At 34.1% G+C, this 20,382-nt stretch overlaps 1 protein-coding gene and 1 pseudogene across 4 annotated transcripts in view; both read right to left on the reverse strand.

Moving 5' to 3' along the window:
• Poc5 (POC5 centriolar protein) overlaps positions 1-20,382 on the reverse strand; it is a 40,083-nt gene that overhangs the window by 1,420 nt on the left and 18,281 nt on the right. For all 4 annotated transcript variants that reach the window (XM_027927932.2, XM_027927933.2, XM_027927931.2 and 1 more), the window contains exons 6-11: positions 19,153-19,329; positions 16,395-16,499; positions 13,651-13,830; positions 10,759-10,912; positions 8,355-8,653; positions 3,868-4,044 (exon numbers count right to left, since the gene is read on the reverse strand). In XM_027927932.2, coding sequence (XP_027783733.1) covers positions 3,868-4,044; positions 8,355-8,653; positions 10,759-10,912; positions 13,651-13,830; positions 16,395-16,499; positions 19,153-19,329 — 1,092 coding nt within the window. The remainder of the gene's footprint in view (positions 1-3,867; positions 4,045-8,354; positions 8,654-10,758; positions 10,913-13,650; positions 13,831-16,394; positions 16,500-19,152; positions 19,330-20,382) is intronic.
• LOC114086606 (NADH dehydrogenase [ubiquinone] iron-sulfur protein 5-like) lies at positions 14,500-14,970 on the reverse strand (annotated as a pseudogene).

Raw genomic sequence — 20,382 nt, forward strand, 5'->3', positions numbered from 1 at the left:
ACTTAAAGTGAAGTTATATATAATTGGTCAAAACATTTACTATGTATTTAAAAAACTGTTAAGATATACTTTCTTTTTTTTAAAAAAAAGGTCTGTATGTCAGATTCTGCCTTAAAAATAAGAAAAATTCTCTTTAACAAAATGGAAAAATAACTTCCATTGTAAAAGTATCAGTGGTAGAGCGCTTTCTCACATGTGTGAGGTACTGGGTTCAATTCTCAGCACCACATATAAATAAATGAATAAATAAAGGTCCATCAACACTAAACAAATTTTTAAAAAGTATCTTATATGTTTCTTTGTTCTTAAAAAAATGGATAGCCATTACAAATTAGAAATATTTTTGTAGCTGTTATAAAATTTTAGTTGCCAGCTACCTAATCTGATCCATCAAATAAGCTATTTCTTCTTGAGTAGAATAGGCAAGAGGGACTGTTGAAATATATTAAAGTTGCCAATGGTGTTATGATATACAAAATATGGCAGAGTTAATGAAGTAGATCAGGAGCAAGCAATTACCCAGCAGATGGGACTAAGGGGTCACAAGTTTATTCGTAAGAACTGTCTCTGGTAGTTCTAGATCTTGATTTCTAAGATAAAAATGAAACTATCATGTAATCCAAGTTAAGAAATAATGAAAATAGTTTATGGGTATCCAATTCATAACTACTAGAGAAATACTGCACATATTGATAAGCAGAGCAGTTAGGAAGAAATAACAGAAATGTAGTTGAAAGTTTTTAGTTCCATGACTTTTCTTCTGTAAAATATGAGTTCCTAGCTGGGCATGGGTGCATCCTTGTAATCCCAGTGGTTTAGGAGGCTGAGGCAGGAAGATTGCAAGTTCAAAGCCAACATAAGCAATTTAGTGAGACCCTGTCTCAAAACTAAAAAGGGCTGGGGATGTGGCTCAGTGGTTAAGTGCCTCTGGGTTCAACCCCTGGTATAAAAAAGAAAAAAATTTCCTATCACTATTATAAAAACAAAGGTTGTCCCAATTAAAAATAAACACATGGGCTGGGTTGTGGCTTGGCAGAGCATTTGCCTAGCATGTGTGAGGCACTGGGTTTGATCCTTAGCACCACATATAAATAAATAAATAAATAAAATAAAGATGCATCAACATCTAAAAAAAAAAAAACACAACATACATGTAGTCTCTTTATGCCTTACCTCACAAATGGACAATCTTGGGGTATCTATACAAGTTCTCTGTGTTGATAAAAATAGAAATGGTTTCATTTCTTGTCAATTTTGATAACTGATGCCACACATTAAACAATTTATAGAAGTCATAGTCATCTATGGATTTTAGGGCCTGTCCAACTTGTGAAACCCAACATAAAACTAAAATAAATTCTCCATTGTTTCCATATCTCTTGATTTGGTTCTTCCATCTCTTTTACTTCCCTAAGGTCAAACTTCACGTGAGGTTCAATTTAATCCAGCTGCTTTGATTCATTTATCTAGTAACCACACAGTATCCAGAACAGAAAGGACTAAAAAATCATTTAGGATGGTGGCAAATGCCTGATTATAATCCCTGTCAGCCTTAGTGACTTAGTAAGATCCTGTCTCAAAAAAAAAAAAAAAAGAGTGGGGAGCCAATGGGGATGGAGCTCCTCAGTGGTAGTGAACCCCTGGGTTCAATCCCTAGTACCAAGGGTAAAAAAAAGAATGCATACACCTTTTTGTTAATACTTTGACATCTTAGTAGACAGAAATGTTGTCTAATGTTGAGGAATTTTATAAAGAGGACATTCTCTTAAATGCTTTTTTTTTTTTTTTAAATTAATGTTTTAGAAATTTTTCTGGATCTGGGGATCCAGGTCTTTTCACATGCCAGGAAAGTGCTCTACCATATCCCCAGCCCAGAGGGCATTCTCTCTTTTTAAATATTTATCCTTTAGTTATAGGTGGAAACAATGTCTGTATTTTATTTTTATGTGGTGCTAAGGATAGAACCCAGTGCCTCACGCATGCTAGGCGAGCACTCTGCCTCTGAGCCACAACCCCAGCCCCCTCATTCTCTTTTAAAAACAATCAATATTTCTTTTTAGGGATATGTTCTTATAACTCTCTCTCTTTCTCTTCTTTTTTTTTAAATTGTCAATGGACCTTTATTTTACTTATTTATATGCAGTGCTGAGAATTGAACCTCATGCTTCACACATGCTAGGCAAGCACTCTACCACTGAGCTACCACCTCAGCCACTTTGTTCTTATAACTCTTTTTAAAAATTATAATTTTTGAGATAATTCTTGATTCACATGCTTTTGTAAGAAATAAAACAGATTTCCCATGTTCCTTTTCTGGTAATTTTTAGTGAGTTAAATTTGCTTATGGGGTTGGGTTTATAGCTCAGTTGGGAGAGTGCTTGCCTAGCACGCACAAGGCCCTGGGTTCAATCCCCAGCACCAAAAAAAAAAAAAAAAAAAAAAGAAATTTGCTTATGGTTTACAGTTTATAAAGTTAGTTTTATATCTCATTTAATTTTCACATTATGTCATTTAATGCTGAATTCTTACAACAAGCCCAGGGGCTGAATTCTCTTACCAATCCCATTTTACAGAAAAGAAAATATAGCTCAAGTATTTTACTTGATTTGTAGGTCTCAAAAGCAATAAGAACCAAAGGTGAGGTATTAAGTTAGGTATTTTCTGTTTCAAATTCCAGGCACCTTTCTTTTCTTTTTTTTTTTTGGTACTGGGGATTGAACCCAGCGATGCTTAACCACTGAGTCCCAGCCATCTCCCCAGCACTTCTTATTTTTTATTTTGAGACAGGATCTTGCTAAGTTGCTTAGGGCCTTATAAATTTGCTGAGGCTGGCTTTGAATTTGAGATCCTCCTGCCTCTGCCCCTTGAGCTACTGGGATTACAATGCATCACGACATCTGGCTCATTTTTCTTTATATCACATAATTGATTGCAACTTTAATACTAGAGCTATATGCTGGCAACTGTACTGAAAAAAGGGAAGAAGACCTTTTAAAAAAGCAAAAGCTGGGTGCAGTGGTACACATCTGTAATCTCAGAGACTCAGGAGACTGAGGCAGGAGGAACAAAAATTCAAAGCTAGCCTGTGCAATATAGAAAGACCCTGTCTCAAATCAAAAACAGGACTGGGGCTGTGGCTCAGTGGCAGAAAATTTGCCTAGCATGTGTGAGGCACTGGGTTTGATCCTTAGCACCATATAAAAATGAAACAAATAAAATAAAGGAATGCTGTCCATCTACAACTACAGAAAAATTTTTTAAAAAAAGATCAAAATTAAAAGGAGATAAGGATGTGGCTCAGTGGTTAAGTGCCCTGTTAAGCAAAAGTTAAAAAAAACTATAAAAGTAGGAAATTTTTCTTATAATTAATTATCTGTTGAATGAATAACTGGTTCATAAGTAATTCGTTTTTGTCTTAAATCATTATATACTTTACTGTTTTGACCACCCAGACGCTGGATTACTTTTGTATTTGATAATTTTTAAAAATTTAAATATATATTTATATTTTTTAGTTTTAGGTGGACACAATATATTAGGTGGACACACTTATGTGGTGCTGAGGCTTGAACCCAGTGCCTCGTGCATGATAGGCAAGCACTCTACCACTGAGCCACAACCCCAGCCCCGTGTATTTGATAATTTTTATACTATTTAGAAGAAACAATGTTTCTTAAATCAATTGCTAAAAATGGGAAAGGTAGATTTGGTAAGAGGAAGTATATCCAGATTGCAACAGTATGAGGCAGAACAAGTGCCAATCATGAATTCTCATCTTCTCAAAACCACACTGAAGGATTGAGTAGTCTATAAACTCTCACTCAAGAAAAAGACTTTTTGACAATATGTCATGGGATGTGGACTTACCACTGTGACTGGATGATGTTTTTCCACGATAACTGAACTCATGGGTGGAGAAACTCCCATTATAGCTAAACTGCTATTAATTCTGTTTTTTGGAGCAAAATCACATCTCCCTGTGATCCGGGCTGTAATTGTTCTTCCAGCTTTCTGATGTGCTGAAGTTACAACTCTTGGCACATACTAAAAAACAAACAAAAAAACCCCCAAACAAATGAAAAACAAAGAAATATACTGTTGGTAGAAAATTCATGGCAAAATCTAAATTACTTTTAGCTCTATAACTTACAAAGAAAATACACAGCATTTAAAATAACTGTATATTCAGTCAACTTTGATATAGAAAAAATAAAACTATAAGATTTTAGGGACTTTAAAAACACTTATTTTGAAAAATGATGTATTCACTGGAAGTTGCAAAGACAGTATTGAGAAGTCCTGTGAATTCCTCATTCAGTTTCTGCAATAATTATACCTTATATATAGTGAAAGTACACAAAGACACTGATGCCAGGAAGCTGACACTGATATAAAGCTTCTGTATAGATCTGTATCATTTTATCACATGTGTTGATTCCTGGGACTATCACTACAATCAAGATGCAGACTATTCCTTCACCAAGATGTCCTCATGCTACCATTTACAGTCTTGCCTGTCTCCTCCCTCCTCTAACCATTCTTCACTCCTGTCAACCATTATGAAGTCTTTTTTTTTTTTTTTTTGTGGGGGATGGTGGTAGACAGACTGAACTCAAGGACACTTGACCACTGAGCCATATCCCCAGCTCTATTTTGTATTATATTTAGAGACAGGGTCTCACTGATTTGCTTAGCACTCCATTTTTTGCTGAGGCTGGCTTTAACTCACGATTCTCCTGCCTCAGCCTCCCCAGCCACTGGGATTACAGGCTTGTGCCACGTGCTTGGTTAGGTGTTAATGAATTTTTTTTAATATTTATTTTTTGTTGTAGTTTGATATAATATCTTTAATTAATTTGTTTATTTTTATGTGGTTCTGAGGATTGAAACCAGGGCCTCGCCCATGGTAGGTAAGCGATCTACCGCTGAGCTACAACCCCAGCCCCTGAATTCTTAATAAACACTTTAAAAATAAAAAAATTAATGGCTGACAAGAAAATTCTTTGCCAACACTTGAAGACTGAAATAAAATAGAGCTTGGAATATTATTCCTGCCCAATCTCACTTGAAAGGTATAAATACTGCCTTCTATAGCAGCTATTCTCACCTGAATAGGTGAAAGAATACATAAAACTGGAGAGGTTCAGACTGAGAAATAGCAGAGTAGCTGAAAAAATACCCACAGATGATAAGCTGCACTCTAGCTGAGAATCACTTTAGAATGCCTCAAGTAAGAAGAAAATATGTACTCCAGTAAAAAAAAGAGTTTTTAAAGAAATTTCTATATTCTCATTTGAATCAAACAAGAAGTTACCTTAAATGACTTGCATGTTTACCAGTCAGTTGTTTTCAAACGGTTGTCACTTGTACTTGATAATACATAAGTAAAATGGCATAAAATGATAAAAAAGTTGTTTTAAAAGTGTTTATGAACATTGTAAAAAGAATATATAAATATACATTATAAGAAAAAATTACTGCTAACTTAGGTGGAGGAAAAAAAACCTAGAATGATTTTATAATTAGACAGCTTTGAAAGTTTTGCTAGTTCATGTTGTACTTTATCAAAACACTGGAAAACAACAAATTACATTGCGTATAACTTATATTTAAAAAGACAATTTTAATCAGTAATTATATCCAGGTGGCTGCATATTAAAATTGGCAAATTAATACATGTTTTATGATAAAATAATAGATCTGTACATGTCATTTAAAAATAATTCTTTGCTTTAGTTGATTTTTTTAGTAAATGACCATTTTCCAATCATTTTAGAGATTATGTATCAGTTAAGCTGACTTAATTCTGTAAAAATAAAAATTCTAGCATTTTAAGTTGTATCAACATAAACAACAAAATCAGAAGGGATGTGAGGGAGGAAATGATGTATTTAAAAAACCCAATATTTATATTTTAATATTTGAGAGGGAGACAATACACTTATTGGGCAGGAGAAATTTCAACTCTAATAGTTACTAGTTGTGTCCAGGGGTGTTACTTATGCTGTATGCCTCAATTTCCTCATTTGTAAAATGGAAGAAGCAGTACCAATTGATGATACCTTATCACTTTTCATTCTGATTAAAAGGAAAGTTAGAAAAGAAACCTTCCTAAATAGCTTTACCAAATAGCTTTAAAATCCAAGTAAAAATACTTTCCCTTAACTATTTCAGTTGGAGTTAAGAGTATACTGCCACCTATTTTCCAACCTTGTAAATTGCAATGAATTTGCTTGTATAACTGCCTAATTTTTTTTTTTGAAAAATGTTTTCAACTATGAAATACTGACATTTTCTTTAACATATGAAGATGTCAGTAGAAAGAAAAACAAGGTAAAGATATCTTCTTATTACATTATATAGGAATGCTTCTTGATCCTAATTCTCTTTGTTTTCTGAACACACATCCTTTTAGCCACTGGAAATATCGAGGAAGACTAGATCATAGGAAGCCTCTGTGATTAAAATGAAGAATGATATATAACCAGACCTGGGTCATAAATCTTTTTTCCTGTTCCCAACAATGACTATTTTCACATTAAGTCAGTCAACATTTGTTTCTACCATTTATTATTATGATTCTTTTAAAAACAAGTCACATTTGAGGTAAATCTGGATATTGTAATTATATATGGAAAGAAGAACACCAGTATTATACTCACAAAGAGATTTACTTATAATTTTCCTTTCTCCCTAGCTCTAGAAGTTGTACTTAGTTGAATGAAATTGAATTTTTTGAAGGGGCGGATATAGTGTGTGGGAATGGGGGGATGGAAAAGAGTTGTTTACACAGTGCTGTTTTTTTCATGTTTCAAAGACTTCAAAATTATCTCAGGTGGTCAAATTATTTTTAAAAGTTGCAAGAAAAAGGTTCTCCTCAAGCAATATTCAGGTTTTCATATAAATGCAGATATACTGGTATATTTTAAGAAGGGAATTCTGAAAAATCTAGCTGTGTGTTATCTTCTTATGCAACATGAATGACAAACCAAAAATTTAAATAAACACTCACTGAGCTCATCTGTATAGGATCACATTTCAAAATGTGTAATCATGGAAAATAAACACAGCTGAACATATGTCAGGATTGATTTTAGTGTCTTATTTCTAAATCAAAACTCCCCCACATATTCAAATATCTCTTAGCAGCCGTGTACTACATATTTTTCAACCTTTGTTAAGAACAAACATGATAAATAGCAGATCCCAACATATTTTTCTCTAAAATTAGTAGCTCACAAAAGGTAGAAATTCAAATCAACTAGAAGACTTAAGATATCAGTTTTCTGGTTGACAGAATGCCTTCTTTTGCTACAGAGAACTTTCCAGGGAAATGGTACTTGCTGGTGGCCTGCCAGGGTGGGCGGGGGGTTAAGACCAAAAATCTATTCTGTCATCATCTTTTCTGTTATGTGAGAAGTTAGGAATTAGGGAGAATCATCTCAGGAGCTTTACAAAACTAAAGCCTTTGTGCCAGAGTAGGGAAGAGGGCCATAATGTTGTTTTTAAAAAGCTCCACAAAGGTGGGTTTGACAAATTTAGCTAGGCCCGAGTCCCTTCATTCCCTTTTGAGAAGCACTGTTTGAAGAATACAGTGAGGGGAGCAGGAGACTGAGGGATCACAGCCATGATGACTGTGTCAGGGGCTTAATTTCACTCCTGGCAAGTGCTCAAACACTATCCCCATTCAACACTCTGCTCTAAGCATTTCTCTGATAGAAACTCAGTGAGTCTAGGAAAACTATTCCTTTCTGGGTTCCAATCACAACTTAACAACCTCATCAAGATGGAGTCACTACAGAGCACTGCTGGTTGATATATCTGTATCCAGGAAAAGGAAAAGCTAAGAGTTGAACAGAAAATGTATAATTAAATATATATTAACCTCCTAAACCCTTGAAAATACCCATTAGCTTGCTTCAAACTGAGAAAAAGGTCCATCATAAATTTTTAAACTATTTTTTTCCTGAATGTTTTTTTGAAAAAAGGTAAAGAAAAGATTCTTTATTATTATTCTTTAAAACAAAAGAAAAGGTTCTTTTGTTTTAATTATCACTACTTTTGGATTATGATTTTCATTACAAATAATGTTTTAGCTATTTTGTATACTGAATAGTTTGTATGGATTGGCCTTAATACAAAGATATTTTTCACCACAGAAAAATGTTCTGACTTCAAAATATGCAATTTACAGGGTTAGGGATGTACTCATTGGTAGAGTTGTTGCCTAGCATACAAGAGGCTCTGGGTTCAATCCCTAACAACACTCACACACACACTAAAATAAACAAAATAAAATTTAAAAACAGATTTTGAATTCTTTCATAATTAGCATTTGTATAAACTGTACTAACCATTTCTTCAGATGTAGTAGTAGCTGAGGATGCTGCACCATGAACGGAGACTGGAACTGGAACTGGAAAGTGAACGTGAACAGAAGAAGCAGATGCAGCCCCAGCAGAAGTCACGGAAGCAGCAGAAGGAATTGCAGTGGCGCTGGCTGTTGCAACTGGCACTGTAGGCGAGGGCTGCAGCACATGCAGTGGAACTGCTGAGGGCACTGGAGGTACTGAAGGATCCAAATGAGTAGGATATTCTTTTCCTTGAACACCAGGGTTGTATTCTTCTTTTTTATTATTTGTGAAATCTATCCCTATAAATCACAAATTTATCTCATTAAAATTCTTTTAAGTTAAGATTATTCTTCTCCCCTAAACAATGAAAATATATAATGGTTAAAATTGGTTCTAATGAAAATGCAGACATTTGTTATTTACTGGAGTCAACTGTTCAGTTAACACGGTCTGTCAGTACTAACTGGTAATGTCAGCATTAACCACTAAACATGAGACTTCTTCCTTCAACATATGAAAGCTAATGATTTGCTTTAGGTAAAAGATAAAAATAAATCATGTGCTCGGTTGTCTTACCATCACAACTACCACAGTAATATATATGGTCATACAGGGCCCAAGGCTTTATGTTCTTTGCATTTCATATAACTATCCTGATAAATGGCCACATATTTAGATTTTTAGAACTATTTTCTGATATCACCCTATTTCCTTATTTCCATTTATTGCTCCTATTCTATTAACAAAAACAACATATCCTTATTCCTGACTTTTAGCAAACTATAATAAAACAATAAGTAAAACTAAAACCTTCATTTTGAAACCTCCCGATAACTTCAGATAAATAAGAATTAAAAGAAAGAATTTTGAAAGAAATAGGTTCTTTAAAACAATTTTTTATTTTTTTGATCTGGAGTGTCACTTCATTGCCCAGGCTGGTCCTGCTCTCTTAGGCTCAAGTGATCCTCCTGTCTCAGCCTCTCAAGTAGCTGAGACCACAGGCATACAACACCATGCCCGGCAAGAAATGGGTTCTTGGGCTGGGGGTAAAACTCAGTGGTAGAACACTTGCCTAGAATGTGTAAGGTCCTGAGTTTAATCCCCAGCACTGGGGGGGGGGGGGGGGTGTCAAAAAAGAAATGGGTTCTTACAGGTGGGCTATATAAGTAACAATTCTGCATATCATGAAAGAACAAATCTGCAAACTTTACTGTAGGAATACTACTCCATAGACTAAATTTTCCCCATAGCTGAATCTTAACCATAATTCAAGAAGTAAATGATTTCAGTTTCAAAAAACTAGGACAAACCTAAAATTTTTCATATTTTACATCCCCTGCCCCCTTAGTATTGGAAAGTGGTTAGTTTCCACTTAAAAGATTACATCTCTGTAATTAGCTCAAAGATAATTCACGAGACAGGACATAGGATATTATGTATACCCTATGTTTAAATGATCTTCTGTTATCTTCTTTCCATTTAGAAATTTGGGTTTCTGCATAAATCTTTTTCTTAAAACTAGCTGTGTATAAGTGAATAACAGTGGCCAAAAACATGATGCACACCTGTAATCCCAACGACTTGCAAGGCTAAGGCAGGAGGATCACAAATTCAAGGCCTGCCTCAATAATTTAGGGAGAACTGTCTCAAAATAAAAAATAAAAAGGGCTAGGGATGTAGTTCAGTGGTAAAGCACCCCTGGGTTCAATCCCTAGTACAAAAAAAAAAAAAAGTTACTTTGTTAACAAAACATTGATTATAGTGCCTAGATCCTTTGAAATCTTCTGATGAAAGGGATTAATTCAATATAAAAGATCACTGCTTTAAAACCACACACACATGCTGGGTGCATTGGCACACACCTGTAATCCCAGTGGCTCAGGAGGCTAAAAGGAGGATCATGAGTTCAAAGCAGCTAAGCAACTCGGTGAGACCCTGTCTCTAAATAAAATACAAAATAGGGCTGGGGATGTGGCTCAGTGGTCAAGTGCCCCTGGGTTCAATTCCTAGTAACAACCCACCCCTCTCTGCTCACACAAAGTTTTAACATGTTTTTGACAGAAAGTGATGCTGCGTATCTCTTTTTAGGTGTTTCGTAGCCAGGAGTAGGTAAGAAATATTTACTTAACAAAATTATCCAAGGATAATTAGAAAAAAACAAAAATAGAAATTTCCTACTTGGCAGCATTAAAAGAACCTCAATACATATTAAAATATCATAAGTAATTATGTCTAGTTTTCATGATGGACTTAAAGCTGGATATGACACCATGAAACTAAAACTAATCAGTACCTAGATGACACATCCATTGCAGAATATTAGCATGACAAACCACCCCAATCACTGGAACAGCCTCAAATTATTTTTTGAAAATAGGCAGAAAATCTTCAATGAGAGACCAACCTGAATCATTTTTGTTTTGAAACATAGTCATGGCTTCGAGATTTAATGCACACACCCCCCTCATGAAAGCTTTCTTCATGGAATCTTCAAAGTGTTCTTTTTCTTGTTGCATTCTTTGAATCTCAGTTTTTGCATTTTCCAAAGCTCCAGATAACTAAAATAAGAATTAAAAGAAAAACATTTGAGACACAGGATGAATATTACTGTGTTAACTTTGATCTAAATTACTTGCAATATTTTTGTGACAGCAGAATGTATTATAATTCTTATTACATATATAGAGCGTGAGATTACTCTTATATGAAATACTAAAAACAGTTTGCCACATACTTGTTCTGTGATTCAACTTATTTGCAAAGGTGTATCCACTGACAAATCATTTTTGTTCCTAACCATCAAGTCAGGTTCAAATAAGAAGGGTTTTTTATCAGCCCCATGAAGTTTGCTGGTGTTTTCATTATGCAAATATGTTATTCCTTACCATAAAAAAGATTTTATGCAGGATATTAAACAAAATACACTTACATGAGCCATGGATAGTTCTTAATCCCTTTGGGGAAAAACTGCTAAATTGATGCAATTTAACAGAAATTTTAAAAAGTAAATGTCATCGATAGAATTTATTAAAAAAATTTCTTTTGAAAAGCATGAAAGGAACATTATCATTGTAGCTACACTAGGAAGACAAGGGGACACATGTCCTTAGCCCTGGCTTTGAGAAGCTAACAATGACCTTGAGGTTTTATAGAAAGAGATCAAGGGTTGGAAAGTTTGCACACTGGAGGCTTTTCACAGCTGCCAAAGCAGGTGATCTTGATCAGGTGTGGTCTGTCTGTTCTCACCTCAGGATTGGTCAGGCAGGGTCTTGTCCCCAGTAAGAAAATTGCAGTTGCCTGGGGCGGTGGGGGTGGGGGTGGGTAGTCACTCATTACAAGATGTTTATCAGATTAGACTTTTTTCCTGGGATCCAAGGTGACTCAGACCAAAGGAGACAGATGCAAAATGGAAGCACAGATACCAAGTCTTTAATCCTGTTTTTAAATACCCATTGGACATTTATGGGCAAAAACAAAAAGTCTTAAGTCTTTGTTACAGTTCCTTCCTGTCTTCAGTCTATTCTTCAATCTTGAGGGATCTAGGGTGTCTGCCAATCTGACTTTGCAGGTTTCTTGGTTTTCTGATAACCAGTCTTAAACAATGACTAAAGCATATAAGCAAAGAGTCAGATGCTTAAGCCGAAAAGTATAAATACTATTATAAATTATAAAGCAGAATACAAAAAAGAGTCAAAGTCTGAAGATACTCAATTAAATAACTGTGTAAGGGTTCTCCTTCCTTTTAAATAGTTTTGTGAGAATGGACTACTAAAAAATATTATAATTAAGATCAGGAAAAAAAATAGGAATTGAGGGTCCTTGTTTGAGCTATGAGTTCTACCTTCTGTATACAGATGCTAGGTGCAAGGATTTTAGTGTCAGGTAATTATGTTTAAGAACCCCTTCTGCATAACTTCTAGGCTTTACTAACTGTTGGTGTGGCTGACACAAGTGCACATCTCAAGTTATATTTTATTTTATTTATTTTTTAATTTATTTTTTTTATGGTGTTGGGGATTGAACCCAGGGCCTTCTGCATGCGAGACAAGCATTCTACCAACTGACCTATATCCCCAGCCCTTAAGTTACATTTTAAAGGGCCACTGTTTTGCCCTTTTAATTGTCCACACTTGAATGTCCTTTGACTTTTCTCCCATCCTCATATTTGTACACTTATCTTTGGTTATATTTCCAGACCAAGTAGGTGATTCCTGTGTTGACCAAAAATTATTTATTTCCTGTTGTTAAGATCAGCCAAGACTCTTCAGGAGTTAATTTTAGGAACTTTAGAGGCACCTCTAGCTTCTTCAGTCTTTTCCTCTATCAGTTGTGCCAGGATGGGTGAGTCTTGCTGACCACAAGTGGCTTGCCTTGGAAGCATTAAGGGGACATTTTCCTCTCCAATGACCCTTCTCTTTGCAGAATGTACACTGGTTGTCTTCCTGTTTTCTAGAGTCCTTGTGATCCCCCTGATCAGGAGGTTGGGTGAATTGCAGGGCCCTTAGGTGGGTCCCATTGTTCCTGGATGACCTTGGAGGGCAGGGACCAAAATACTGGCTATTTTTCTTAAACATTTTATTCTCCTTGATTTTAGTGTCCAAGTCTTGGTTTTTGAATACCCAGAAAGCCAGTTCCACGTTTCTTTTTTTTTTTACTTTCTGATATGGGCAATTGAACCCAGGAATGCTTCAATACTGAGCTACATTCCCATTTTTAAAAATTATTTTATTTTGAGATAGGATCTCACTAAGTTGCTGAGGCTGACCATGAACTTGCAATACTCCTGCCTCATCCTCACGTCAGTGGAATTAAAGGTGTGCTGCTCTATGTCTGGCAATTATCTACAAAAGTTTAAGTGCCAAGTGAACAACACATTTTCCTATAGACCAAACCTAAACTGCATTTTTTGAATGTTATTTTTGAATTGGGGAAAATTATTTGTATTTTGAAAATTTATTTTATATAATACTAAGAATTTAATGCCATAATGTTAATTTTTTTCTCTTAGGCATTTGTTTTCAAGAAACCTCTGTATTCTTCAGAATGGTTTTTATTTCATTTTGGGTCCCAAATATTTTCCCATGGAAACACTGCTAATTTATTATTAAAAGTCAAAGAAAAATAATTTCTGATTTATTTACATCTGCTTATAAGAACATAATTTAAATTAATATAGAATAGACATTTTAAATTTTTATTCCTGACTACATAAAGACTAGAAAAGAAGCCTAACTCTAAATTAATAGTGAATCTATTCATTTACTACATTAAAAGAAAGTAAATTAAAAGAGTTTACCATAGAAACTTTGGCTTCATAATCATTAGAAATCTGAACACAAACTTCTTCAGCTCTTGCTTGACAAGCTCGTTCTACCACCTCTTTCCATTGTCTTTGTACTATGGAACGCCAGCCCTTCCAGGTTTTCTTCAGTAAAGTTCTCTGGAAGTACTGGTCAGCTAGTTTGCATTCATAAACCTGAAAGAAAGTAATGTACAACCTCAAAAAAACACAAGGGATGGTAACTATATTGTAGTAATAACAATAAACGTAACATAGTGGTAATGTGTTAAGGATATTACATTAATAATGTACATACGTTATCATTTAATTTTGTATAATCATATTATTCTTGATGCATTTAGGAGAATAGGCTTAGACAGGTTAAGTAACCTCTCTAGTCAGATTTGAGTGAGCTTCTATCCATTATATCATGGCTTGATACTGCTTATAAAGCTAGTGGAAAAAATTTAAAAACAAAACAAAAGAAATGAAATGAGAAACTTGCCATCTTAGCTACAAATCTGCATTAGCCTTTTAATTGAAAGCAAGGCCAGGTAAGTAACAAAGAGTGGCTGGAAGGCAAAAAGGGTGGTGGCTGTAGCTTCAGATGATACTAACACTGCTTTCCTCCCCTTGGGCTTGGTGGCCACCATCAGAAACAAGATTAATTTAACTTAGACATCTTGCCATTATATATAGTGCCAAACAGATCCAAATAGGAACATAATCTTTATCAATGGATTCTTTTTTTTTTTTTAAGGATGGAACAATCCTTTATTTTATACACCTTGAAGTTTTCAATCATCTTTCAGTGGCAAAGAGAGAACATGAAAATCAGCCTTCAGCCATCAGGAGCTGCTCTGTTCAGGGCCTAGGATCTCCCTTGTCCATGTGGTAAGGTGGAGGGGTGTACTTCCCTTCCTTTTTGAGCTTGTCTAGCTGCTTGATGGCTCTCACATGTTACATTAGATTTTTGCTGAAGCAAAATTTTATGAAATTATCATATTCTATCTTATACTCTTTTTGTGACCAGATATTACCAATCTCATGTGCGCATTCTAAGTGTTCTTTTTTGAAAGCATGGAATTAAGAAGGAATCTTTTTATTTATTTTTTTAATGTAGGATTTTTTTACTTTACCTTTATTTTGTTTGTTTATTTTTATGTGGTGCTGGGGATCAAACCCAGTGCCTCACACATGCTAGGCAAGTACTCTACCACTAAGCCACAACCCCAGCCCCCAAGAAGGAATCTTGTAGGGCTGTTCAGTACTTTGGATTGTCAAATGGCAATCTATGTTAATGCCCATCGTTTTCTCATGTCAAAGAAAAGGCATAGTGTCATTGTCTCCTTTCTGGTTTCAACTTTAGGACAATCAATGAATTCTTTTGAAGAAGTAATTCTAATGTACAACTTTCTTAAATTTGAAAAACTATCTAAAGAATGATGGAACCTTAACTATTCCAGCCAACATTTAAGTATTAATTCTTATTATGTGTCTCTTGACAAATAACTTTCAAAATATGGTATAGTCATTTTAAATAGCTTGTTTCAATATGATTAACGTGGATTTAATTCATTTGGATTTATAAAACAATGAAAACACTAGAGTATTCTTATAGGAGAAATTCTATTCCACAACAATAGCTTTTTCCTTAAATACTAATCTCTTGGAAACTAAATGCACAGAGACTACTTCAAAGATCACAAGAAAAAGAATATGTATGTATGCATATGTGTATGTATGTATATGTATGTATATATGTGTATATACACACACACACATTTCCATCTCCTATACTCACGGGTTTTCATACTGTTTTCTTGTATGATACACACATACATTCTCTCTCTCTCTCTCATACTTTTCTACTCACTTTTGATACAATAATTTATTATTCTCTCAGTTCACTATTTTGATATCTAATTTAGTTCTTATTTAATTAAAATAAAAAATGTTCAGGTTTAAATTATATAGAAACTAAAAAAAGATAAACAGCATGGCTTTGATTCTTATACTAAGGCAAGTCTACACAATAAACATTGGTACTATTTTTTAATCCACAACTATATTACAAATGTAGTAATGGTTTTTTATGAAGAGGCTGTATTCAGGGGCTGGGGTTGTGGCTCAGCAGTAGAGCGCCTGCATAGCACATGCAAGCTCTAGGTTTGATCCTCAGCATCATAAAAATAAATAAAAATAAAGGTATTGTGTCCAACTACAATTTAAAAATAAGTATTTAAAAAAAAAGGGCTGTATTCAGGTATTTTACTTTATTTGAGATGGGGTCTTGCTGTGTTGTCCAGGCTGGCCTGATCTCAAATCAATCCTCCAGCCTTACCCTACTGAGTAGCTGGGACCACAGGCATGGGCATTGAACCCAGACAGGTATTTTAGAAGTATAAACAACATAGGAATCAAACAATATTTTATGATTGCAAATTCTTTTTCTATATAACCTCATCTGAGGTAAAATCTATCAGGGCATTTGTAATTTAGGTACAATCCTCATTAAACTGCTATGGAGCAGCACACGATGTATCTATCATAATATATATCTTATGTTAATAAATTCTTACTATTTTTGCCAAACTACATCAAAATCAAATTCCTTTGAAATAAGAGCAATCATTTTTAAGTCATAAATTCATTTTTACTTACTAGAAAGTAAATTTTTGACCTAGAATTCTAATAAGGGGACTAAACCCTTTCAGAAGTCTAATATCAGTCAGTGGTCTTGTCTTTTTTATACTTACATCCTGTCTGGAGCTGACGTGGCCAATTCGCCAGTGGAAGAATGTTCTCATTAACTCTATTCTTTCCTTTTGCTTGCCTATGGCATGAGACAAGCTGGAAATCACCTGTAAATAGCAATTACTTAATTATTGTGATCTTACAATAACAGAAACAGAGAAATTGACTTATATATCAAAAATGCTAGAGAGGGCTGGGGATGTGGCTCAAGCGGTAGCGTGCTCGCCTGGCATGCGTGCGGCCCGGGTTCGATCCTCAGCACCACATACAAACAAAGATGTTGTGTCCGCCGAAAACTAAAAAATAAATATTAAAAAATTCTCTCTCTCTCTCTAAAAAAAAAAATGCTAGAGAATAGCTATCGATCTCTGCCATATTAATTTAGTCTCATTATTAGAAAGACCAAAAAATTCTCCACATTAATACTCTAAAGATTAATGAATGCAGAAGAATGAGAGGAAAGAAATCTTCATTGTCTGTATATCTTGTTAACTACCAATAAAAGTTTATGAATATTAAAATTAATAGTTATTAACATTTAATTCAGGAAAAACAAACGTACACTTGAAAGTTTTGCTACATATTCAAAAAAGTTTTTATTCTGTAGACCTGTGAGCAGGGCCAGGTTTTAAATATCTTTCTGGTACCTTGGATATAGAAATTTATCAATAACTTTAATAATTTTATGGTTTCAACAGTTTTCTAAAAGCAAATAATAGTCATTTTTATGTACTTCTTCAAGGATATTATCTTGTCCTTTGAAAAAATTTATGAAGGTTTTTAACAAATAACCCAATTAATAAATGGGCCAAAAAACTGAACAGACACTTCTCAGAAGAGATATACAATCAATCAACAAATATATGAAAAAATGTTCAACATCTCTAGCAATTAGAGAAATGCAAATCAAAACTACTCCAAGATTTCACCTCACTCCAGTCAGAATGGCAGCTACCAAGAATATGAACAATAATAAGTGTTGGCAAGGATGTGAGGAAAAAGGCACACTCACACATTGCTGGTGGCACTTTAAATTGGTGCAATCAATCTGGAAAGTAGTATGGAGATTCCTTGGAAAACTTGACCCAGCTATCCCACTCCTTGGTTTATACCCAAAGGACTTAAAAACAGCATACTACAGGGACATAGCCATATCAATGTTTATAGCAGCATAATTCACAATAGCTAAATTGTGGAACCAACCCAGATGCCCTTCAGTAGATGAATAAAGAAACTGTGGTATATATACACAATTGAATATTACACAGCATTAAAATCATGGCATCTGCAGGTAAATGGATGGAGTTGGAGAATATCATGCTAAGTGAAGTAAGCCAATCCCAAAAAACCAAATGCTGAATGTTTTCTCTGATATATGGATGCTGATCCATAATGGGGATGGGCCAGGGGAGCATGAAAGGAATGGAGGAACTTTAGATAGGGTAAAAGGGAGGGAGGGAAAGGAAAGGGACATGGGGGTAGGAAAGATGGTGGAATGAGATGGACATCATTGCTCTACGTACATATATGAAGACACGAATGGTGTGACTCTACTTTGTGTACAACCAGAGACACGAAAAATTGTGATCATGTGTATTGAATTGAAATGCATCTTGCTGTCATGTGTAACAAATTAGAATACATAAATATTTTAAAAAAGCACACACACACACACAACCTATGAAGGTTTTTAAATCCTAAGGTAATATTTTCTCTTATAAATAATTTAGTAAATGAAATATGTATCTAAAAATTGCCACATTAAAAAGATACTTAGTAAACTGGGGACATGTATTCCTAAAAGAGGAAGAGGCACACAGTCTAAGACATTCATTACATTCTATTTCAAGATGGATGGTGATGCATGGCTGTTTACTTTATTCATTTTCATTAACTAAACACATGATATGTAACTCTTTTTTTGTGGTACTTCAAAATTAAAAAAATTAAATTTAAAATATTTAAAAACCTTAGAACAGGGTTTTGAAGGCAATAAAGAAAAAGACTCACATTAATATCCATTGTTTCAAAAAACATAAAAAATGTTCAAAATTTACATTATACCCTCTAAAGAAATGCGTATTTACCAAAACATAAACTTTATCTAGCTCACTGAAACATCTGAATGCTGCTTGTGCAGATAAGCAGCAAGTTGTCTGCCCTGAGTCCTTCTCTAAAAGCCACCATCTTATCCAAAAATGATATGGGGTCTTTGGGGGCATATACACTTTGTTCAAGGTGCTGTCTGGATGCAAAAAACTACCACAGACCTGAACATGACCCTCAAGTTCTTAGGAAGCTAAAAGAAAGTGAAACAAAAGGTATTTTTTTTGTCAAGAATTATCTTTATCAAGGAAGAAAGACATGTCACAAACAAAATTTGGGATAAATAAAATGCCCAAATTTTAAAAAATGATATAAAAAGTGGGTAATACTGATTCCTTAATATTCTCTTAAGGGCTTTTAAGAAAAAAAATTAGAAAAAAAATCCCACAAAAATTAACGAATGTACCTACATTTAGCAGACACTTAAAACATCAAGAACACCAAAGTCGAAGGCAAAGGTCAAATGACATTACATTGGTATATTTAATATGAAGACTAAATCCTATGGTTATGTACTTATTTTTCTATTAGTTTCTGAAATGATTTTCTCTTTGTGGTCTTTTATGAGCTAAATAATCATTACTTCCTGGAATTTATTACCTAATAAGGCATTTACTGAATCTCAATTACAAAGAGATAGAAAAAAATTTAGACCTCATCTTTTCTCCCAATGGAAATTTCAAAGGTTTTCTGCAGCTCTTTCAAGTCATTGATCTGGTTGCTTAGTTGTTTTACATGTGCTGCATGTTTTTCTTTCTCTTTTTTCATTTCCATTCGGTGCCAGTCAATAAAATTAAGTTTCCATTTACTTAGTTCAGATAAAACGTTTGTCTGAAAAACAAATATACTGACAATTAGTAGTATGTTCCTTAATACCATTTCTTAAAACTAAAGTTAGGAAACATAAAAAAAAAAAAGTCAGAACAAGCAGTCAATATAGGAGTCACAAAAAAAAAAAAAAAAAAAAAATCACAACATGCTAATGATACAAGTTCAACTGTCCTGGCTCTTTGCAGTTTACATTTACCACATCAAGGAATTTTTTTTTCCTATTTTAAGTTATCTTGTATGAAGTCTTGTCATTTAAAATTTTTTTCAGGCCTCATTCACTAAACTTCTTTGTTTATTCAAGGACTTTAAACGTCCATATTAAAATGGATCAGATAAAAAAGAAATTTAGGACTATCAGCTAGGCTGAGCCTAATGACTGGGAAGTTAGTTAGATAGAGGTGGTAGTGGAAACTATGGGAGTTGAAGCTTTCTTCCCCAAACCATTTATCACAATGGTCACCTTATGACAAATTGCTAAGTTTTTTCTCCCTACTGACTGGCATAAATAAAAGACCAAATAATCATTAAAAAATATAACCTGGATAACAAAAAAGGTTAACTGAACACAAAACAATTTGAATGTTGATTATATATTATTCCAATGGACTTAACACTATTATTAGAAATATGAAACCTGGGCTGGGGTTGTGGCTCAGTGGTAAAGCACTTGCCTAGCATATGTGATACACTGGGTTTGATTCTTAGCACCACATAAAAATATATGAATAAAATAAAGGTAATGTGTCCACCTACAACTAAAAAAATAAAAAGAAATATGAAACCTGTTTCAAGGGGATAAAAATGGTAGAAGCTATGCTAAAAGATTATTTCTAGAATAATCTATTTCTAGAATATATAATCCAAATATAGAGAAATATGAATGCTACAGAACTCACATGACCATAATATTTTCCATGTATATAAATATTCAACTTAATTTTCCTAAACTATGTTTCAAAAAAACTTTGCCATTTTTGCCATACTTGAAAAAATTTTTTTTATAGATTTGCATTATGTATAATAGTTGTTATAAGAGTGGCTAAAATGAAATAT

Source organism: Marmota flaviventris, chromosome 5, assembly GCF_047511675.1.
Source record: "Marmota flaviventris isolate mMarFla1 chromosome 5, mMarFla1.hap1, whole genome shotgun sequence".
Taxonomy (NCBI): Eukaryota; Metazoa; Chordata; class Mammalia; order Rodentia; family Sciuridae; genus Marmota; species Marmota flaviventris.